This window comes from Clarias gariepinus, chromosome 25 (assembly GCF_024256425.1).
Source record: "Clarias gariepinus isolate MV-2021 ecotype Netherlands chromosome 25, CGAR_prim_01v2, whole genome shotgun sequence".
Taxonomy (NCBI): Eukaryota; Metazoa; Chordata; class Actinopteri; order Siluriformes; family Clariidae; genus Clarias; species Clarias gariepinus.
In genome coordinates, this window is record NC_071124.1 from 9,362,621 (window position 1) to 9,386,501 (window position 23,881).

At 38.9% G+C, this 23,881-nt stretch overlaps 2 protein-coding genes across 3 annotated transcripts in view; one reads left to right on the forward strand and one right to left on the reverse strand.

Moving 5' to 3' along the window:
- Window positions 1-6,516: 6,516 nt before the first annotated feature.
- Window positions 6,517-19,358, reverse strand: nop53 (NOP53 ribosome biogenesis factor). Its single transcript, XM_053487291.1, has 12 exons — window positions 19,141-19,358; window positions 17,171-17,247; window positions 14,337-14,421; window positions 13,737-13,936; window positions 13,021-13,076; window positions 11,456-11,551; window positions 11,029-11,130; window positions 10,555-10,725; window positions 10,287-10,462; window positions 8,368-8,434; window positions 8,211-8,287; window positions 6,517-7,004 (listed from the first exon to the last, which is right to left on the reverse strand). Exons 1-12 carry the CDS (start codon window positions 19,347-19,349, stop codon window positions 6,944-6,946), a joined length of 1,377 nt encoding a protein of 458 aa, XP_053343266.1. The 5' UTR covers window positions 19,350-19,358; the 3' UTR covers window positions 6,517-6,943.
- A 374-nt stretch (window positions 19,359-19,732) lies between these two features.
- Window positions 19,733-23,881, forward strand: part of atm (ATM serine/threonine kinase) — a 61,412-nt gene continuing 57,263 nt past the window's right edge. For both annotated transcript variants that reach the window (XM_053486635.1, XM_053486636.1), the window contains exons 1-6: window positions 19,733-19,828; window positions 19,986-20,065; window positions 20,153-20,246; window positions 21,319-21,440; window positions 21,543-21,688; window positions 22,766-22,930. In XM_053486635.1, coding sequence (XP_053342610.1) covers window positions 20,175-20,246; window positions 21,319-21,440; window positions 21,543-21,688; window positions 22,766-22,930 — 505 coding nt within the window. In that variant the 5' untranslated portion in view covers window positions 19,733-19,828; window positions 19,986-20,065; window positions 20,153-20,174. The remainder of the gene's footprint in view (window positions 19,829-19,985; window positions 20,066-20,152; window positions 20,247-21,318; window positions 21,441-21,542; window positions 21,689-22,765; window positions 22,931-23,881) is intronic.

The following is a 23,881-nucleotide window of genomic DNA, read 5'->3' on the forward strand; positions in this document are numbered from 1 at the left end:
ACTACTAGTCTCTCAAGCGCTCTCAAGGCTTCTGCTTTCCTCTCCTCTCCTCTCTCTACCCCTCCTTCTCACGTTCTCTGCTTGCTTTGGCATTGTCACAGTGCGTGAGCGTGGCTTTCCTCTCCCTCCCTCTCTCTCTCTCTCTCTCTCTCTCTCCCTCTTCCTTCCCTTGCTTTGCTTGCTCTATCTCTCTCTCATGCAACCTCGCTCCGGTTCTAATAATTATGCTCAAATTGTCCATGTGGGAAGCTCAGATTCCCTGCAAACATCTCTATTGCTGTCTTATCATACCCTCTGTTACACCTGTCAACCCCCCCATCACTCCTTTGTTCTCTCTCTCACTCTCGAAAGGTTTGCACATGTATCCAGGAGATTAGTCAGAGGAATCAAAGCTCTATACCTTCCTTAATCTCTTTTCCCGTTTTCTCTCGCTACCTAAAAAAATAAAAAATGCCATATATTGCATTCTGTCCCTGCTTTCAGTCTGAAACGCTACATGGCTTTCTGTCGAATGAGATGTGCAGAGTGGAAAGAAAGGATGCGAGTACAGCCTGGATGGCAGATCATTTCCTCTAAAATATGCTGGCATTTATGCACATGAGCATTCGTTATGATAGTGACAAGTGCATTTGGCTTCAGGTTTATTCCCATTCCTATAAATGAGCACAAAACAGAAAATCTATTTACTTAAAATGTTAAAATGTTTTTTATAATGTGGGTCTTATGAGGTTGTTTTTTTATCTATCTATCTATCTATCTATCTATCTATCTATCTATCTATCTATCTATCTATCTATCTATCTATCCATCCATCCATCCATCCATCCATCCATCTCCCTATTTTAAGAATGTGAGCTTTCAGAAAATATTAAATTATCTGAAAATTAAGCCCTACATCTGAATCTGAAGACTTTGTGGTTATGCATTACCATGGATACCACATAGTTTTTTTTGTACAGTGCAAATAACTAAAATAATTTTTCACTGCAAAAAAAAAAAAAGCCATTTCACAGCATTTCATCCTATAGCCTATATTTAAGTAATATCTGGTTATCAGCATGGCTGTGATGAATTCCTAGGCATGAGGGCGCAGACCGAGCGCCGAAGGCATCACAGCTGTGTTATAAGTTTAAAACGCATTATATTTGCATGGCTACTCAAATGGCCTATTATGAAAAAAAGTTGACAGATGGATCTTCAGTGTGATCTTCATTTTGTTCCTTTTTTGTTATTTTAAAGTTATTTTACAGCTGGAGCATTAAGACCCATTTTGGCGAAGCTCTAAGTCTTATGTTATCTTGTTACAGAGATAGTAAAATATGGAACCTTAAATGCAATACTTAAAGCCTAATTTAATTCCTTTATTAAATTCCTCCAAACATTTTCACATACTGTATGTTGTGTATTAATTAAGACGAAAGTGAGAAATGTTGTACTGAATATCAGCACATCTGTTGAAGCTGGTGACTGAAAGGGGTGAAAGTTATCAGATTTTTGTTACTTCTGAAAGTGTTTTCATGACTGAGTTTGAATGGGTTCATGCTCTATATCACCTCTTGTGGAATGGCTCTCGTGCAGTCAGATTACACATTCTAAACTAACTTCCACAGAAGTAAAAATTCACTTGCATTAAAATGGAATTCATCCACAACACAATGCTGCCACCACCACTGTGTTTCACTGTGGCAATGGTGATCTTCAGTGCATCAGTCTCGGTTTTTAGAAAGCCTACTTGAATATTTTCATTTAGAATAAAAGGGTTAAAAAAGCACACCATTTTGTCCATTTTATTGTAATTGCTTGCTTTGCGCTGAAACCTAGCAAGAACTGGCTTCATGCTTTCGCCATATTGGAAATTTTTATTAAACAGGTGTTTTTTCTTTTCTTTTTTACTGCTACACCAAATCTGTTGTCTGTGGTTTGTTGAAGCATTTTAAAAAATGCTGGAGGATTCCTTTTGTGTGTGTGTGTGTGTGACATTTGGAATCTGGAAAGAAAATGTGCTGAATGCAGTCAACCATATTTAATCCTTGAGTGGCATTTCAATCAGGTTCTGGTTTATATCAAGCTTGAGATAAGATTTCGTGGTAGCAGAGACGTAGCCAAGCTCTAAATACTTGTGGACTAAATGATTAGCATGTCTTGTTTGCTATTTGGAAGTGTTCAGTCTCGAATATCACACACTGCTGGCACAATGATTATTTCAAAGATACAGCTCAGATTTGAATGTATGAACTCAACTCTCTTTTACATCCAGAGAGTGAAATAAAAAGGACAAATAAGCTTTGGGCTAAAAGATCCTGGGAGAATATGAGAGAATAAAAAAAAAAAAACAGAACAGAACAAAACAGCCTGATGGTTAGAGATTTCGAGGTATTGTTTCACAGCTGTGACGTGCTTTAAGCTGGCTTTAGCACTCGCCGAAAGGAGCCTGAGGCTCACGGAATGCAGCTTGTGTACATTACGCGACTCTGTTTATCATCCAGTACGACACTAGTGCAGTTGTAGTGTGTCTGAGTGGAGAGGAGACACAGATGCGTTTGGTTCAGTAGTGAACGCTGTGAGATTAGCTGAGGAGGATGAGATCATTAAAAGGACAATGAGATGAGACCTGGCACACCGGCACTATGGTCGCATATGGATGAAAATAAAATAGCTCAATCCAGATAATGAATACGTTCTGCATTTAAACTGCTTCTCCACATGATCAGCTCATTTCCTAGGACTGTATATGATTGTGTCTGAGTGGTGAATGATTCCATTGATGGCTTGTCATGATACTGTACTAGATGTTCATTTCAAATAAAGGGGAAACATGGGCAAGCATTAGGTTCCAAGTGGCTTTTACATGGGAGAAATCGTAATGGCTAGACAACTGGGTCTCCAAAAGTGCAGATCATGTGAGATGCTGAAGTGGTGAGGTGGTGACAGGGTCATGGCTGGGTGAAGTCTAGCCTGTTTGATATGATCCCACAAGGAACTAATATAGCACTAATTTCCAAAGAAGGCCATGCTGGCTGTGACATGTGGGCATGTGATGATCAGAACCACTGAAAAACGTTAGATCCTGGGATTTATGTAGGTGTGAACATGCATCATCTACTGTACTAAACACTGTTCATCCAATGGGTTACAGTTCTGGGTTATTGACTAGAAGACCTTAATTCTGACTTAATTCTTAAATGCAAGACCCTTAATTCTGACTTCGGGTTTCATGGCTGATTGGTGTGTCCACTATACAAGTCCTTGTGAATAAAGTATTACTATAGTAACTACATAACATATAAACAACACTAATATAAACCAGCCGACTCTACTGTCAGAAAGTCTTCTGACCAATCAGATTATTAAATTCGAAGAGCACTGTGTTATCCTGAGCAATAATCACAGTATTCATCTCTAGCCGTCAAATCCATAAAGCAATAAAAGAGCTATTTCTGGTTCCTGGCAGGGTATAAAGGGACGCAGATTAACAGTCTGGATTGGTATGTCCTGAGTGGAACAAGGCACAAGGGGACTCTTTAGGTGAAACATTATTGCCCCCGCCTCCCCTGATCCGCCCTCGATTACATGGTAATCAGCTTTTCTTCTGCTCACTGTCAGCACAGAGAAAGGGCAGGAGCACTCACACACCAGCAAGGGTAATTAAAGCTTAAGCTAATGGCTTGGAATCAATTACCAGCCGCCCTTCACTTCATAAAACACCCGTCCTGCTGGGTGGCATTAGCTTCTTAAGCCTGAGTGAAAGTCCTACGGACAGAGAGAGAGAGAGAGAGAGAGAGGTATATTGCCCCCGGTTAATCTATATTTATTTAGCTTTTCATGAGTGTGACTAAAAAATTGTAAAAGTTTGTGCTCCCATTTCTTGCATAGCACCATGATGACATGAGTCCCTACTTTGTAAGGTTACTACATTTACTGTCGAGTTTGCTAATAAAATATGAAATTATTCAGGTACAGGTCAAGCAATGTGAAATTAATATTCATACGGGGAAAGTATGATCTGATTGACTTTGTCCTTGGGTGGCATGGTTTTAAGTGCCAGATGGGCTAGTTTAAGTATTTCAAAGACTTGCGAATACACAACAGTGTGTAGAGCTTACACAGACTGGTTAGACTGGTTCGAGATGATGGCTGTGATAACTCAAATAATCACTCTTTACAAACAGGGTGAGGAGAAAAGCATAGCAGGAGACATAATATTTAAGCTTGAGGATGGGTAACAGCAACAGAAGACCACGTCAAGTGCCAGGAAAGTGGACAGTTGAAAGAGGAACCAACAGCATAAATATAACTTCTTACAGTGTTTCTTACATCGACTAAGTTTTACGTTTCAGTATTCTTTAAAATATATACGAAGTGACCATATCTAAGTGCACACTATCTCCTTTCATTAAAGGTCTAGAAAATGAGACATGAAAAAAAAGTGAAAACTGCGGGCATGTCGTTGGTAAACTCTAAAGGAAGAAGAAAGATTTGTCCATTAAAGCAGCATAACTTCAGTCAAGTACAGCTTCGAATTGAGGGTGTCTAACACCACTGCAGACATATAATTAAGTATTGATTGTTTTGGTTCAAAGTGACAGGTTGATTGCTGACATGTCTACATGGTGTATAGTGCTGTCTCTCTAAGAGTTTGGAAGCAGAAGACGGTTGAATTTTTTACTTTGTCGCAGATCACTCACTCATAGTCTTTACCGATTGATCATGTGTACAGACAGGGTTGCGGGGAGCCTGGAACCTATCTCAGGAGACTTAGGGGACGAGGCAGGGTATTCCCTGGACGGGATGCCAATCTATCGCAGGACACAAATACACACTCACACTATGGGCCATTTGGAAATGGCAATTAGTCTGGGAGGAACCCGGAGTACCCGGAGGAAACTCACCAAGCTCAGAGACCCGAGGCGGGAATCAAACCTGGACCCTGGAGGCACAAGGCAACAATGCTAACCAATATCCCACCGTAAAATTACTTTTTAGTGCTGGTTTTAGTGCTATTATTTCCTACAATGTAAAATAACACTGTCATGTATTTCACTTTCAATAGCAAACTACTCGCTCATGCATTTGTGTCCTATTAATTTTTCCTGGTGGACTTGTGGTGGCAACAAGCTTAAACTACAGTAGACTTCTCTAACGTCTCTAGCCAAAAATTGCAGCATCTCCTGGGGGATTCCCAGACATTCCCAAGTCAACAGTGAAACATAATCATTCGAGCGGGTACTGGTTTGGCTCTGGGGATTCTGTCAAGTGGGGTGTGTCTGATGTTGCTCTACTGAGAACAGACCTCGTATTATCCACCGTAAAAAGGCTCCTCCTGCTTGTAGTGGTGCCCACATGGATACAAGCACAATATAAGCGTACAGAACCTTTAAAAAGGTATCATTGAACCAGCAGTGGCTCATGAGTATAGATTTACCTTTTTAGTCATTAATAGACATCCAGATGCATTTTTGGTGTGTAGTTACACTAATAACTTACTGACTCATTCTCTATTTTCCATTTATGTTCCATTTTTGGATTGGCTGAATAAATCAGTCCCCCCGATCTCCTGGCTAGTTGCTCAACTCAGCTGAGCAACAAACCAGGGGGTTGTATCTTTTTATATCTGCCCAGCTTTAAGCAACATTGGTAAGAACTATAGTGAAGGTTTGAAGCTAGCGGTTACCGGCTAAATTCTTAGCATTCTTTAACTAAATTAACGAAAAGAAATCACTCTTACTTATATTTTTGATTTATTTATGCTTGATAAGATCCCAAACAGGCAGCACAGTGTTTGCAGCATTTGCATGTTCTCTCCAGAAAATAAAAATAAAAATCCAGAACATGGCTGTTTTAATTCCTTGCAATATTATTGACTAGATTAATACACTTCTTTAAAGGAGCATTCACAGATATTTTATTTAAAGCTACAGACACTAACAGCATGTCTGGAAAAGGAAACAAATATTAAATAAGCAAACAAACTGGACCAAGCATACCAGATGACATTAGCCGAGTTGTATTTCAGCTGTATGATTATCGGACATTCAGATATCAGACTCAAATTAGCTGTTACAGTATTAATTAAAACAGACGTACATTTCAAGCACTGGTCTTACACTACACTAAACGAACAAAACATACCCAGAAACTTAGTACCCCTTTTTGACAGCGTGAAGGTTGTGTTCCATGCAAATGCAGTTCATGCAACATAGATTTTCTGAACAGGACAGTTTTTTTCCTACTAAGCTTAACAGAATTTCCCAATTTATTTCCCATAGTCAAAAGAACTTGAAATTTTAAAAAGGTTAAGTTTCAGCATATTCATGCCTTTTTTTTCTGTCCAACAACTGCCCCATCAATTTTTATAATAGAAAAATATGTTAATCCAACAAAGTGACTTAAGATACAAACATACAGCATGAACACCAGAGTCACTAAACCCTTCACATAGATGTTTAAACATATGAAATGTGTTTAAGGTGAAACTATTTGAACCTGTGTAATTGTGTATAAAATGATTCACCTGAATGACTCAAAAACCCCAAGCTTTATTGTACAGTATTAAATAATACTTTATTATCCATATTCATCAAGGTGACAGACACTTTGATTTAGAAGTGTTGAGAAAATCTGCAGTTTTCACTGAAAACGAGCAAAGCTGCAGTTTTCACAGCTGGTGGTTGTAAAATGTGTGAAAAAGCAGAAATTTGAATCTTTACTTTAGAGTACATTACCACAAGATTTCGATTCAAAAATATCAGTTCATGGAAATTGTGTGAACCTTGGACGAATGCGATACCAGTCATTGATCAATTCACGCTGAAAGGTCAGTTCTGTCATCACACTGAGTGGTATTTAGGTGATGAAGGTAGAACAGGCAGCATCTCTAACAGCATCGTGAGACACGACTGGATGATCTCAACAGCGCTACGAGCAGATTGGACCCGGATTGCAATCACTGGATTTCTCTGAAAGCCCTCTTTTCTACATATTTCACCTTGTGTTTCCTCTTGAACCTAAACAAAAATAAGAAAAAAAAATGTAAGAAAAAAAAATATATAAATTTCAGTTCTGAACCACAAACATTATGTTACATTATGTGCCACCTGTAAAATGTTGGCCAAAAGTATTAAGACAACATATGCCATGTTTTATACAGGGTGGGCGGAAAATAAACTAGTAGGACTTATAACTATAGAACTTGTAGTATCACCGAGTGCTGTTGTCGTGCCAAAAAAAAAAAAAGGAAAAAAAATTAAAAATAGACAATAAATAGGATTTTATATCTCCAGCGTTAATAGTATAGGCATCTGCCGCGATAGGCAGAAAATGCAACGTGAACGAAGATGACCGAACGCTTGAAATGTCATGCAAAGTTGATAACCACAGGCTCGGGCAATGATGCAAGAAAAAGTGTCTGGTGCCTGTACAACTTTTCAATAAATGTGTGTTAGAAATAAAGCCTTCACCAATCTTGAATTCTTTTAATTGTGTAAAGCTGCTTTGCGACAATGACGATTGTTAAAGGCGCTATAAAATAAAATTAAATTGAATGCCTAGTTACTTTTCACCCTCCCTGGGCACAAAACCGGTGTAATTTGTTCTAGCTAAATTACTAAAATTACAAATAGTCTGTGTGACATAGTTAGCTGCTTGAGTCATGGCCTGGTCATCTCCAGAGCTAAACCCAAGACAAAACTGGTAATGGCGGCCAGGACATTTTCTTCTGTACTTAAGGAGGCATGGATTGAGTGAGTGAGTACTGCAGACATCTTTTTGACTCTATGCCCGACCAGATGGTTTTGAAGAATACAAAATGACCATAATACCTTATCCTAAATATCATTGTTGTATAACAATTCCATTGCAGAAAATAATAAATTATTTTATCTTGTCATTATTTAAAAAAAGAATATTAAGCATGTCATTAAAATACTAAATTCCGGGTTTGTTCCAATACTTTTGGCCATCATAGATATACTGAAGATTGACAGAAATGAGTAGACTGCTTTGGGCTGCATATAATACAGATGCGTGATATGTTTTATCAATAATTAGATTTTTATTAGGATAGAATATTACCATTTTTAAAAAAACCTAAACCAAACTTACTAAAAGTGTTAAAATCTTATTTTGTTAAGAAATACAAGCTTTTTTTTTTTGACATCTCACCCACCCAAATCACTAATGACCATCTTTGAAAAGCAATAAAAGACCCGTACTTAGCCCTTTCTCTGGGTTCAATCAGGTTCCTCTTCTGTAAGCTCTTAAATCGGTCTTTTAATACGCTGCCCTCTGGCTGCAGAACAAAGAACAACAGGATTATTAATGGAAACACTAATGGGAGCTAAGTGCAGGTCTCTCGGCAGCTACACAGACCTTTAGTTTGCGGAGAGAGCCTGAGAGTTCATCGCTTAACTGCACTTCCAGATCAGGAGCCTGGAACCTGAAGAGAAAAACACACAGATCTCGAATTAATTTCACAAGAAGTCACAGGTACAATCTGACTAGAGCTACTAAACGACTCTAATGCCCATGTTTGCACTGGGCCGACAGCTACACCATGAGGTAAGAGTTGGCTACAGTATTATTCGCTAAAAATAACCACTGAGCCCTCCGATTCACCTCTGGCCTATGAGCTCAGTTTTCATCTCAAGGTTGGCATGGAAACTATTGTGCACAAAAGACTTTTTATGCTTCAGACTTTCCAAAAAGAATAAGTGCGGCTCCCATTTAATTCCCGTGCTCCATTAATATGTAGAATAAACTTCCTCCTCGGATTAGCTAGGCAGACTTCTGAAATAACGTTTCTTTTAAACAGCTTTCAATCATCCCACTACACTAAGCCTCATCTTTAATGAAACGTCCTGGACAGACCTAAAATACAGGAAACTGGGATGTTATTTTTCATATTGTATGCAACGAATTTGCTTTATTCAGTGCCAATTGTAGAATTTAATTAAATAAATAAAAAAATTATAAAAAGGCCACAAGAAAATTAGGTAAGTCTCTTTTCCCGGTCTTCGTTTTTTGCAATCAACAATAAAATAGGTGGAATTCTGGCCTTTAAAAAAAAACGTTCATACTTGTTTGATTGACATCTCTAGTCATGAACAGCAGAATCTTCTGTGCATTTTATGACTAAGATGAGAGAAGAGGGTACGGTTAAGAGATATTCATGTCCTAAATTATTTTGTCTACCTTTCCTTTGTGTTTTTACAATAAAACGTACGTTGCCGCACTTATCTCTTAAGTGACTCCGGTTGTCACGGCAACCTCTGAACCAGAAGCTGTTTCTATAACTGTAAGATTCCCATTATTTTATCTTTGCGCAGCTGGGGGCATACGTGAACTTTATGACTGATGCTCATGGCAAAAAAATTCCGCTGGATGTTGCGGAAAACTGTAAGAACACGACCGAAAAAATATCCAACATCCAGATCAAAATATGAGAAAAGGAAGCGGGGTGATGCTCATTGATCTTTTCGTTCTTGCTATGATTATCACTGAGGGGTCTGTAGGAATATTCGCATCAGGAAGATGTTTTGTTTTGGCCTGATGACTTGTTTTTACCCTGTTGCTCTCCTGTCAGCCAAGAACAGGAATCTTAGGCCATCATAAGCACAGGCTCAACAACACAAGACAGCTGAAGACTACAAAGACCTGGTGATTTTTATTTATTTTTCCCCCAGGAGTGTGTGGTGTTCTGCTCTTGTAGCTCATTCACCTTGGAGTTAAAAATTTTTTTGTACATACCGAGGTGTTTTTCTGTCCACCATGCTTGAGGGGGGGGGGGAGGGTGTTGTGTCACTTTTGGTGCTCTTGAACCGGCAAATTTGTGTAGCTGTTTTTTGTTTTTTTTTAAGATTCTTGTGTACAAATAAAAATAACGAGGGGGGAAAATCTTTCCGTAAAGCTGCGTTGTTAAATCATTGTTGCCATTGTAAAAAGCATTACACAAATAAAATCGAATTTTATTCTTTTCCCATGTTTGTATTGGCCAGAGCTTAAACAAGCTAATTAGATTTCTCCACCTAATATGACCTCATATAAGAAGACCCAATCCGCCAAGTTGCTGCTTGTTGGTGTTCTCTGGAGGGGCGTGGTTTAGAAGTAAATTATTTTGCAATAATAATTTGGTATAAGCGATATTTTAGTCGGAGCATCAACATACACACTGAGACCTGTGTAAAAAAAAATTTAAGCGGAAAACATGGGACCTTTAATACCACAAAATTGTGTGCGTCATAAGGGCAATAACAGTGAATGAGAAAGGAATGAAGTAAACCGATGCTAACCTTAACCTGCCCAGACGGCGAGGCAGTGCTTTCTCGGCCTCTTGTTTTGCTTGACGCTTTGTCTGTCTCGCCTTGGTTCTCAGCTCCCTCTTCTTCACATCAGCACCGATGGAGCGCAGCTGGAAAAGCTGCTGTCGGCTGTCGAGCATCTTCCTCTCCGCTTTCTTCTTCAGCTCCTGTTACAAACACACACAGGGGGCGGAAGCAGAGTTCAGCGCAGGATGCAAAGCAGGAAGGCTCTTTAATCTGTATTTTTCCCCCTCATTACCTTTATTCTCTCGGCTTTCTCTTTTTTTCTTTGTCTCTCAGTTTTTTTCTCTGGCTGTGCTGGTGGCCCGACCGCTACATCTTTGGAATCTGTCTCTGCGTGCTCCGTTTCTGTCTTTGCCTCTTCATCTTCCTCGATCAGGCCTTCGACCTGTTCATTAAAGGTGCTCTCCTGCACAAAAAGACAAGAGTGAAGACTGACGGGTGAGATATGAAGGAAAAACTGATAGTAGACATGTAACAGCGTATGATCTATTATGTGTACATACATGATGAGAATAAACAACTTAATGAATACATTAATCAGGTAGACTGTTATAGAGAAATGCCAGGAGCATTGGGTGTGCTTTAATTCCCTTAAACCACGGCACTTACAATAAAACATTTTTGTAAATTAATAAATAACAGTATATGACTTATATATTTATAATATATATATATAAGTCTCTTTTCCTAACATGTTAGATGGTTGTACCTCAGTGGCGATGTCTGTCCTTTTTACTGCCACCTGTTTTTTCAGCTTCTCTTCCACCTTCATCTTTTTCACTTCAGCCTCATGAGCCGCCAGTAGCAATGACTACACGAGCACACAAACGCACTTTACCACCACAAAAGTTTTTCAGTTTTTTTATATACGTATACATATATAAACACAGAACAACAAAAACAACATGCGAGTATGTGAACACTGCTTTTCAAACAGTAGTGCACTTTTACTGCAAATACAAAAGCATCTTTAGCTAACATGGTTTTTGCAAAAAGATACCATGACAACATTTGAGATGATAAATAAAGAACAAGACATCTATTATTATTGCTGTAGTTAATTTGGTCATACTTGCAGTGTAGCATCTGATGAAATGAAACAAAACACAGACAAAGCACAATTTTGCCAAAAGTACCTGGTGAGAAAGGAAATCGGGATTGTATGAGCCACCAGGGCCGATCACTTCGACAGCAGGAAGGACGGAGGGCTTCTCGTTAAGCTTCTTCGGTCTCTGGAGAGAAGAAAAAACCCAAGAATGTAAAAAATCTCTAACCCACACAACAGCCAGCAGTGAGGGAAACAGAGATACGACTGGAAATCAAGCATTTTATAAAGACTTTCAAATAGCGTTTCAAACTACTGGGGGAGTTCAAGTCAAACGTTTACAGACTTCAAGCATAGTAGGAGACTCTTAGCTGCAGGAAAACATTTAAAATGGTGCAAACGTATAAGAATGTAAAATAAAAAAGGCGATATCCGTGAACACCAGCAGGTTTCTTTTTAACGTTCTGTCGGTGCGTCAGGACATCCAAAGCAGCGAGCTTCCATCAGTGTCTCCGTCAGCTAAGGGTGCTTAGATTGAAACCAGTCACTGATCGGTAATCAGCCAGTCATCACTTTATTTCTACAGATCAACTGGCTGGATAAGCATTCGAGACAGACACTTAATGCTACTAAAGGCAAACGTTTTTAGTCAAGCATATGTTATTCTTTTGGTTTCATGTAGAGAATGGAATGTGTTGCATGTTGCCTTCCAATAAATAAGCGTTTCAAGGTCTACAAATAGTAAATAAATAAAATACTACACAATAAATGGAACACTTTAAATAGCAGATTCCAAAAACCCACACAATCATTGTCAGTATAAATATCGACCGATTCAGATTTTTGCGATATTATATACAAAAAAGAAAATTCCCAAAGCTGAGACACACCAAGAAAGAGAAACAAAACGCATCTGGTGTTCCATCAACGTAATGAAAACCAAGCGAGCCCTCAGATCCTAGACGAGCGTTCACACAACAGCTCTCCAGGTCCCATTGAGTGTCTTCACATTCCCGAAGAAATACTGGGAGCGCAAGGATGAGATCATCATAGGGCTTGATACGTTTTACAGACGCCAAATTAAAATGCGCAGGTATTCAGCGTTCACTTACTCTTTAGGTGCCGGAACACACACTTGCACATTACTGGAACCCTGATGTGAGTTATTGCGCAATCCTGATCTCTCTCTAAGCCATTTCAAATTGTTTGGTCTATTGAAGGAATTCCTGGGAGGCCAGCGTCTTGGGTGTTAAGCAGGCAGTTCAATCACGTTATTCAATTCAATTTTATTTGTATAGCGCTTTCAACAATTGTCACAATCAAAAGAATAATTTAAGTCCATATGGAATGCAAGTGTGCATGAATCAAGATAAGCACTTATCCAAGCATTAGTGAAATGCTTGGATAAGTGCATTACTGTAGCAAGGGATTGTGTTTTTATCACTCATAACTGTGTTGTCATTCTGCACAATCAAAGTCCCGCTTTGACTTGAACGCCCTTTGTACATGACTTTCATTGCTCACAAACTATAATGCTCACACGCTGCACCCGAGTCCGACACACCAAACTGATGAGAGATCCCCTGTGCTGTGAGCCGCAGCATTCGGGGAGAAATGTCAAAACGGATTACTAATCATTGGTTCCACAGGTCTCACCTTAACCAGCTTCTTCTTAGTCTGCTCAAGGAAGTAGGGATCTGCAGAGTCAGGGTCTGTACAAATGTAACAAGTAAGGGAGATTAATCTAGCACACACGAACACAAAAAAAATCTCAAACACCTGAATAGAGAAATATCCCTGCTTATAAAAAGATCCAAGGATAACACGAGAAGTTCCTCATAAAGCACAGATGCTGTTAAAACTCCTGGGAGGTGTGACGTGGCCTGGTTCAACTGATACCACCTTGGAGTTGATCATGCTCCAATTCCTGCATTTGCTTTCTATCACTTCTACCACAGCAACGTGTCAATACAGATAGTTCTCGACTTACAAACATTCGAGTTACAAATTTCGCCAGAAACAAACGCGATTACAGTTTTTGGCCAGATGATGGCAGTGAGGGGAAAGGTCCGCTTTACATTGTATATTAGTGTCAAAGGCGTACAAGACTTTGTCGGACTTGAGAACAACTCTGACTTATGAACAAATCTGACTTATGAACATGCTCCACATGAATTTGTGCGCAAGTCGAGGACTACCTGTACTTTTTATCTATTTATATTTACGCTTCATGTTGTAGGACAACAAAACTAATTAGCTTTACTTGGTATAAGTAACATTACAGCACTGGCATTATATGTTTTATTACTAATAGTAAATTCAATCATTCAGATGCGATTACTTTGATTTTTAAAACATTCCCGTCTACTCACTTTCTGCGCCCCACAGATCGTAGAAGCTTCTCGATGGATCTTTGCTGTTTGGAGGTTTCTCTTTAACATGCGTTTGTGCCGTCTTGCGTAGCTGTAGGAGTTTTTCTCGGCGTGGCAGGACACCCATTGCAGCCAGCTTTTCGGCCCGCTCGGCCATGCGGCGCAGCTTCTTGGCATTTGGGCGCTGATATGCTAAGATGCTGATCAGGAAATAAGGGAAAAAAAATACTGAATTTAATGCTTTGGATAGTTTCGGTACCATCGATCCAGGGACGGTTTAATTTATGTGTCAAACTGAACTAAAGTCTGATTGCTAAAAAATAAAACATTGAAAATTTTCCTTCTTTTGTTTTTCTGTAAAACTGCTTATTTGGACATCCAGTAAAATTTGTACAGGTTCGAAAAATTCAGATAAAGTTTTCATGGATTGCATCGTGAGTGAGCCCTCAGATCCTAGACGAGCGTTCACACAACAGCTCTCCAGGTCCCAATAAGTGTCTTCACATTCCCAAAGAAATACTGGGAGCGCAAGGATGAGATCGTCACAGGGCTTGATAGCTTTTTACATGAAAAAGTCCAGGTAATCGAGCGTTCACTTACTCTTTAGGTGCTGGAATGTGGGAATCCGGCTGCAGGATCAGATCTATCCGGAGTGGCTTGGAGCGTTTACCCTTTTGTACTGCTTCTATAAAGAGAAATTGAACCACTAAAACATCACATATGCCATACAAATTGGTAAAAAAAAAAAAAAAAAAAAAAACTATTAATGTATTGCCAATATATCTTTTTTTATTTTATTTATTTATATATCCATGGTTGCATTTGAACTGGTAAAAAAAGTTCTTCTTTGATCCTGCAGGTGCTGTAATCTAATTTATTCACTCCGCACAGCATCATGTGTGGTAGTTAGTAATTACTAGCCAAGTACATTTAGAATTCAGGAAATAAAATAAAAATAAAATAAATTTAGCGATGCTCATTTCGATTGATTTTTCCAACCGAGAACCGCCGTTCGTTATCCGAACATTAATCGTTAACTGAACAGATTAGAATTGAATGAAAAAAATGATGAGTGTCTGACTAAATATGCAAAATTCACGCACCTGCAGCATTTCCGACAACAGAGAAAAACAAAGTAATAGAAATAAAAACAATAAAAAGTTGTCTCTGTATGTCACCGCCTTATTCTAAAATGAATTAAATTCTACACACAACACCCCATATAGACAACATGAAAAAAAGTTAACTAGAGATTTTTGCAAATTTATTAAGAACTTAAAAAAAAGAGAAAGTACAAGTATTCACAGCCTTTGACATAAAGCTCAAAATTGAGCTCAGACGCATTATGTTTTCTCTGATCATCCTTGAGATGTTTCTGCAGCTTAATTGGAGTTCACCTGTGGTAAATTCAGTTGATTGGACATGATTTGAAAAGGCACACACCTGTCTATATAAGGTTCCACAGTTGACAGTTCATGTTGGAGCACAAATCAAGCATGAAGTGAAAGAAATTGTCTGTAGACCTCCGAGACAGGATTGTCTCGAGGCACAAATCTGGGGAAGGTTACGATTTCTGCTGCTTTAAAAAGGTCCCAATGAGCACAGTGGCCTCCCTCCATCATCCGTAAGTGGGAGAAGTTCAAAACCACCAGGACTCTTCCAAGAGCTGGCCGGCCATCTAAACTAAGCGATCAGGGGAGAAGGGCCTTAGTCAGGGAGGTGACCAAGAACCCGATGGTCACTCTGTCAAAGCGCCAGAGGTCCTCTGTGGAGAGAGGAGAACCTTTCAGAAGGACAACCATCTGCAGCAATCCACCAATCAGGCCTATATGGTAGAGTGGCCAGAGAGGTGCTGCAAAAAGACTTGAGGCTGTAATTGCTGCAAAAAGTGCATCGACAAAGCATTGAGCTAAGGGTGTAAATACTTATGTACATGTGATTTCTCAGGGTTTTTTTTTTGTTTGTTTTTAATAACTTTGCAAAAACCTCAAGTAAACTTTTTTCAGGGAAAAAAAGAATTTTGGAATAAGGCTGTAACATAAAATGTGGAAAGGGCGATGCACTGTTAATATTTTCCGGATGCACTGTATGTTCTGCTAGAGCAAAATAACGAGTTAAATAAACACAAAAAATCATAAAGGATGTTAGTTAAACTTTTAAATAAAAGCATTATCACGCTTGAGGTTGTGCTATTGTACTGAATATTAGCAAGACCGCACCAATTTCTGGGCATTGAGATTTTCAATGCAGTACAAATTTGCAAGCACAACAGTTTAGTGACTGGCCTGTCTCAACCAACCATGTTTCATACAAATTTTAAAATAATAATAATAATAAAAAAAGTATCTAACAAGTGTAGAAATGTTGTGTAACTTGTGGCTTTTTTTTTATGGGGGTAATCTTTTCTGCGCCCAACAACGCCAAAGTTGGGTCCAGTAGGTGGCGGTAAAGTAACAACTACTAATCTTAAATATAGAAGAGAAGGCGACAGTCAATTTTAGAAAATTTAATATTCAGAAGTTTACTTAAAGAGGACGACGGCGACAGTGGCAAGGAAAAACTCCCTGAGATGGTAATAGGATGAAACCTTGAAAGGAACCAGACTCAACAGGGAACCCATCCTCATTTGGGTGATAAACGGATAGCAGGGATTGATCTGTACTCATACTGTGCGAGACTTAAAGATTAGTATAACAGGATATGTGTTAAAGTTAAAATGGCGTCCAGTTCGTTCCTGGGGGCTCGGGTAGACTGTAGGAAACTCCAGTCCTGAACTATCGAGTGACTGAAGTCAAAAGTCCTCAGAGAACAGCTGTCAGCATCAGCCGAGGACAGGAGCGTCTTAAACAAGATTAAATTATTCAAGACGAAATTACTCATGGCTTAGTGTGACTTTGACTTCACGGTCGACTTTCAATCAAATTTGACTGAAATCTTTTTCTCCCTATTTAGCTTTTGGAGGAAACCAACAGAGATAGGAATCACCAGGGACCAGATGATAAGACACTGATCTCGATACCTTGCTGCTGACTGGATTTATATTGAGGTTCTGTTAATATCGCTTTATAAATATCCTGATACTATATTATTTTTTTTTAGCTGCTGATATTCTAAACAACCTTCGCAAATAATTTGCTGCCCGCCAATGTCTGAATAGTTTAGTCTACCTGTAGGATAATGGAGGGACTGCAGCATTTTACCACCACAAATGCAAACATGGGTACATCAAAAGAATCTTTTTAAAAATTTGATTTTTTTTTTGGTCACCAATGTGGCGACATGAATTGGCACCAAAAAAAAAAATAATAATAATAATAATCACGATACATAAATGAAATGGTTTTCCACCATCTACAGTAACAAACACACTTATCTTTCCATAGAAAACCATGGCAACAAGTGTGTGTGTGACTGACCAGAGCGCTGACGCTTACCTGGCTTTGGGATGCTTTGGTTCTCTCCTGTGTCCACAAAGAAAAGACTTTCGTCTGGTTTGTCTGCTATCAGACCTCTACAAATAAACAGAGAGAAAAATGGGTCAGAATAATAGTGTAGAACAGAGGGACAGTGGAAGAGGAAGGGTACTTCTGTTCTCAGGGTCCCTAGTTTATATTTCTGTGAACACACTTTAGCCCTTTTATTCTGTTCGAGAAAAATGAGACATTTCAAGAATTATTTTTCCTGAATACAAGTAGGTATCAAAATGTTTCAAGATTAACTCTGTTCACAAGCTTGGGACAAACATGGTAGCAACACGGCGCATTTTTTAATCACTGGATTGCCTGGACTGTTCTGTATGACACACCAACAATGGCAGCAACGTCACTGCTTGTTTTCTGACGATCATTATCCTCAAGTTGACGCAATGTTTCGACATTTTCGAGGGTGGAGCTTTCTTAAGGTCTTCCTGATCTCTCATGGTCTTCCACTGATGCTCTCCAACTCATGAAGTGTGCGTAGGGCTGAAACGATTCCTTGAGTAACTCGAGTAATCTAATTACAAAAATGATCGAGGCAAAAATCTTCTGTCTCAAAGCTTCTTTTAATTAATTTTAAAAGATTGAATTATGTTTTTGCACAATTATTTGTTGACAGCGCGCTTCCGACACTTCCGGATGCAAGCCGCCAGTAAACACAGACAAAGAAGAATCGCTTACGTCACCCAAAACAGAAAACAGAAATTGTCAGTAAAGGCTTATGTTATGTCTGAGCTTAGTTGCACACATAAGTGTTTTTGTATAATCATTTATTTTAATGGTGCGTTAGTTTTTTGATACTTAGTCATTTGAAATACATTTTTGTTTTTGCATCTGAAAAAAGGCTTTAAAATAAGAATGTATGCTATTGTAATGCACTCAATGAATCTGTCAACTTTAAGCTATTCCTTGAGTAATGACGATGTTTGTTTTTGATAAAATGCTGTATGCATTTAAAAAAATAAAAGTTGATTTTTCTAAAAAGAAAACCAATTAATATTTGTTTCGCTTATATATTTTACATTGCTGTTTAATTAAGCAAAAATTAATTTTATCCGTTTACATGATTAAATTTTTGGCTACAGCCGTATAACTGAGTGTGCCACTAAAAACACCATAAACGACTCATTGCAGCACAGTGGGTAAACTAGTTAAATCGTGCAAAACATCAAAGTGGCAGATTTGTTCAGTTTCGAACAGCATTTTATGTTCGCTCTTGGTTTTAACTTGCTGTCCAGGAAAAGAATAGCAGATGTGAAAATGCATGTGGTTCGAATAGCACCAGTTGCACAGCTCCCATTGTACACAGGACGACATCTTTTGGCACACTGACTGATGGAGTTCAGCGCTCGCTGTGACTGAGAGCGCAGCCTTGTAGTGCCAACTATTGGCATGTTACAAAACTATTCCCAAAACTTTTTAACACCACCTCATACTATTAAAACAATCTTTGAAAAATGGTTTCATAATTTTATCTGTATTTGTGTGTAGAAAGAATTGTATAAAAGCAGATAGAGAGTTCAGGAACAGCTTTTTGTGCTACTTTGATCCTGGGGACACGAGGCCCTTTAACATGTGTCCATTATGTGGCATAAACACTGGGGACATTAGGACCCTGGGGTGAACCGGAAGAGGAAAAGCGAGCAGAAGGGTCAGGTGTTCGAAGTTTAGTACCATACAACTTGGACATTTTTGGTCGTAAAAACGAATTACATTTACGTTATAACAACACGATGACGCCACCAATTTGAAACCACGTGACCAGAACCCTTCCTCGCACGTGGAGCGGAATAGACAATTGAAATAAGCGCCTGGGTTATACAAAACCTTAACAGTACCCGATAATAGGCGCTTTATTATATATAAAGCGTTTTATTATACAATTTCATATTAAAACACCAAGTTACTAATTACGGCTAACAGCTTACCCTGTAGCTCTTTCCTGGAGTCTCACGTCTTCCAAAAACTCCTCGACATCCTGAACATCGCTGTATTTGTTCCAGTTCTTTTTCTTGTTTTTGTTGACACGCTTTCGACGCCCGACGCCGGCGCTTCCATCACTAACTGCATCCGATTTTAAAGATAAAAAGCCAGGCTGTGACGCCGCCACGCGCTTATGTTTCCTCGCAGCGGCCATGTTGCCGAACGAAATGGGGGTGGAGTGAGAATCGTGGGCGGGGCGACACTTCCTGGTTTTATTACGGATAGTAGGGTGGCAATACTTTTGGGTTTATTATTTGTAACTAATTAAAAATGTATACAGAGTAATTTATGCACAATAACTACCATGATATCACGGTGCACAATTATGCGAACTGGGTCATTTACAAATATACGTGGTTTAATAGAAATAAAACAAAGCGCTCCTGAACACTAGGTGGAGCTGGTTCACTCTAAATCACTGTCAGCATCAAAGGCGGAATACCAAATTCATTAATGAGCCCCTATATATGCGCACTACATAGGGTTTATGTTAAGGAATTATGCTCCCTATGCAGTTTTATTATCTTAATTCAGGACTAAATCCCGGATGAAGACGAGGTTTTGGTTCACACGTGTGCGTGGAAGTTGTGTTCGTGTTTGCAGAGGGAAAGAGAGAAAACAGGAAAATAAACAGTGAGTTAGCAGGCAGTGCTGGCAGATCCTGTATCTGTCACTCCTGCGATCAGCATGAAGTCTTATTCTTTTAATGAACCTCGGTTTTGTTTTTAATCTTTCTGCCGCTTTAAATCAGATAATCACGTTGAAATTATTTAGCGAATCATGTTTGCAGGAGAACACCGTTAACTTGACTTCCTGTGCAGTGAGAGAGGAGCGTCAGGACTGATCAGATCACACCTGTGTTTCAGCATGGTGGGTGTGTTCAGCCGTGGATGGGAAATATATAATTCACAGCACTGTTAGTTTCATTTTGTGCTCTTCTTTCATTCCCACTGACAGTTTTAAAGCTAATGACAGAAAAATGAGTCTGGTGCTGAATGAGCTGCTGCTGTGCTGCAGAGGACTGGACAATGACAAGGCCACAGAGAGGAAGGTAAAGTCCACTGAGATACAGTACTGAGAGCAGACTTAACAAATCCACTGATTTGTTATGGTTGGAAACATAAATAAATAAGGGGTGGGGTGTGGGGTGTGGGGTGGCACAGAAGCTTAGTGGTTAGCACTGTCACCTCGCACCTCCAGGGTCCAGGTTCGATTCCCGGCCAGGTTCCATTTCCACCTCTGTGTGCGTGGAGTTTGCATGTTCTCCCTGTGCTTGGTGGGTTTCCTCCGGGAAAAAAGACCTGCAGATTAGACTAATTGGCATTTCCAAATTGTCCAAAGTGTGTCTGTGCGTGTGTTTATATATGCGTGTCTTGCGATGGATTAGCACCCTGTCCAGGGTGTACCCTGTCTTGTGTCCTAACTTGGTATAATAATTAATTTGAACCTACCACATGAGATGCTGTGCTGCCTGCTGATGTGTGTGCAGGTCAGAGTGCACCACCTGCCGTTTGTTTTTGTTTTTTTGCCTTATTTTTGTCTTATTTTTTTATGACATAGTCAAAAAAAGTTATTGTTGTTGTATGTTGTTGTTCATCTGAGGTTGTGTTTACCTAATACTAAGATGATAAGATGATATTTATCATGTTTTTAAACCAAGAAACATAGTGCGCCATCTTTTAATTCAAATTTTTACACATGAATATATAGTTAGTGGAGTTTTTTCTGCTTTTCTCTAGCCACTGTTTTACGCAGTAAGTATCATGGTATTCACTAAAGATTGTGTATGCTTTGGAGGGTACCATAACAAGTAAAAGAGCACTGCCGAGGTTACTGTATGAATGTGATCTTTATGGTAAATAAACACATTTTGGTAGTATTATGATGCATGACACAACATTTCATTGATTATAAGATTTTTTTTTAGTAGTTTATTGTACTTCAGAGTCTATACAAAAAACCTGCTTAACAGACATTAGTTGCTGTGGCCCGATGCGACCCCCTAGCATCAAGAGCGGGAGATATCACATATGGGAAGAGTTCTCTTTGCCAAAATATATGCTTGTCAAGGTAAGATTTAGAATTTTAAACACTTTTTAAAAAAAAAAAATCATTCAATGCAGAAAGAAGTCGATCGTCTCCGGAGGCTCCTCCGGGACCCTGAAACTGTGCGGGAACTCGACAATGTGTCCACCAACAGAGCCTCGAAAGGCAGCACCCAGCTCACATGGGATGCCGTGTTCAGGTGTGATATGCCGATTGCTCAATTAAACAGGCTTCATACGGGTGCGCCGCATGCTTAAATCATTCATACTCATGTGATGTGTTGTGAATAATCTTACTTCAGGTTTTTAAAGAAGTACCTGCAAAAAGAGACAGAGCTCCTGAAGTCAGGCAAAGCGAACGTCTCAGCCGCCACTCAGGCAAACCGGCAAAAGAAGATGCAGGAGATCAGCAGCTTGATCAAATTCTTTGTCCGGTGTGCCAACAAACGTAAGCCTTCACTCTTTGTTTATGTATTTGTAAGTTGTGCACATGATGTTTCGTTTAACAGTGCATTATTTTTACAATATAAAAATATTTTATGTTAAAATGTAAAAATTTACAAACTTGTAAAGTGTGTGAAATTTGGATAAAGATTGGCAAATTTTCCTAATCAGTCACAAAATAAATATTAATAATTTTGCCTACAAACCTTAGTTTTTTATGTAAATAATACAAGCTAGCATAGCTTCAATGCAACCCCAGTAGACAAAATAGCAAGTGAGAGCTAATCTGTCTGTTAGAGTGGAGATAACCTAGCAAATAGCATACAAAGCTAATCTAGCTGGCGGCAACAGTACTTGAGAGGAAGTGCTAACCTAGCAAGTGCATGTTGACCTGGTGAACAAAAAAAGATAATCTAGCAGGCAAAAGCTTAACTAATGAAACAGAACAAACAGAGTAACCAAAAATGAATAAGAGCTAAACCAGTGAGTGAAAGTGTATTGTTTTAGTATGAGCTCATCTCTCAACAAAAGCTTTCTTAGCAAAGCAACAGCTAACATGTAGCATGCTAAAACTAGCTTGTATGATAAACCTAATATGATGAACAGTGATTAAACCAGCAAGCAAGTGCTAACCCTTAAAAAGAAATTTATTTGTAAAAAAAAAAAAAAAAAAAACTTAATTTGTGTGTGAGTGAATGCTAACCTAGCAAGATGAAGCTAGCTTAATGAGACAAGAACGCTAACACACTGAGAAGAAGGCTCACTCAGCAAGTGTACCCAACAGTGCTAGCTTATAATTGCTACAGGTAAAACCATCCTGTTTATTGTTACATTTAGCTGGGTTTGAATGGATAAGCAGGCTAGGGTTCTCAGACACAGAGCTGTCAATCATACTTGCTGATTAGAATATTAGGTCACACCCAGATAGTTATCGGCTGAGTGAGAACTCTGGATTTAAAAAGTGTGTATTAACTATTGAACAAGACTAACTTTTAGATACATGTCTTTAATAGGTAAACAATATTATTAGGATCTGATTTTTGTGTACTTTAGCCCTAAACTCTTGTTCGTTCTTCTCCAGGAGGGCCGAAGTTAAAGTGTGCAGATCTGCTGGCTCATGTGGTGGAGGTTCTACAGAGCTCCTTTAGCTGTGATGCGTATGGAGAAGACTACAGCAGCGTCCTGCTCAAGAACATCCTCTCTGTCCGCAAGTACTGGTGTGAGATCACTCAGCAGCAGTGGCACTGTGAGTTCAAGTCTTTATACCTGGATTTATGCACTTAGTGACGAAGAGCTACTGTGACTGTACATTTACACTTAGCAGAACGTGATGTCGTCCTAGCTAGTCGGGTCTACCTAAGTAATTTTTCTTGCTGTTTAAATTAGATTGATTTTTAACCAAGTTGCACAATCTGGGTCAGTGATATGAGCAAAATTTTATATCACAATATTGCAAGGCATTTTTTTGTGCCTGATAGGCTAGTTTAGGCTAAAGAGGTTAGATTACTGTTTTTGTGCCGTAGTAAGTTTGAAAATGCCTATACAATCAAAAGTATGGATTTTATCAGCATACCATGCAAAGCAGTGTCTTGCGAAAGTATTCATACCTTTTGATGTTTTCCATATTTTGTCATGTTACAACCACAAACTAAGTATATTTTACTGGGATTTTGCATGATAGACCAACACAAAGTGGCACATAATTGTAATTACTGTAATAGAGATGCTATGGAAAGACTTGAAGAGTGCCATACTCATTAGATGTCCAAAGAATATACTGTAACGGAGCTAAAGCAGTTCTGCTAGGAAGAATGGGCTAAAATTCTATGTGCAGGTCTGATCCACAGCTACAGAAAAGCACCTGGTCGAGATTATTTGCTGCCAAGGGTTGCCGACCAGTTATTCATTCAAAGGGTTCATTTACTTTTTCCACTGCCATTTGAATGTTGAATGGGTGTGTTTAATAAAGACCTGAATGATTAGAATTTTTTTATTATTATTTTAGCCACATTATTTTGTGACTTGTTGAAGATGAAGACCAGATCACATTTAATGACAAATTAATGCAGAAAACCATGAAATTCCATAAGGTTCACATACTTTTTCTTGCCACTCGCTAGTGTATATTGTGTATATATACCTAATAATGTGCCGTTTTATTTTTCTGCTGTCTAAAGTTTCAGTTAGGGGTTCGGTA

Coding starts and splice junctions, on each gene's coding strand:
- nop53 (XM_053487291.1), bottom strand. CDS start 19,349: ATGGCCGCTGCGAGGAAACATAAGCGCGTGGCGGCGTCACAGCCTGGC. Junction 13,077..13,736: donor CGATCTGTGGGGCGCAGAAA/GTGAGTAGACGG, acceptor ACATTTGTACAG/ACCCTGACTCTGCAGATCCC. Junction 8,288..8,367: donor GCTCTCTCCGCAAACTAAAG/GTCTGTGTAGCT, acceptor TTTGTTCTGCAG/CCAGAGGGCAGCGTATTAAA.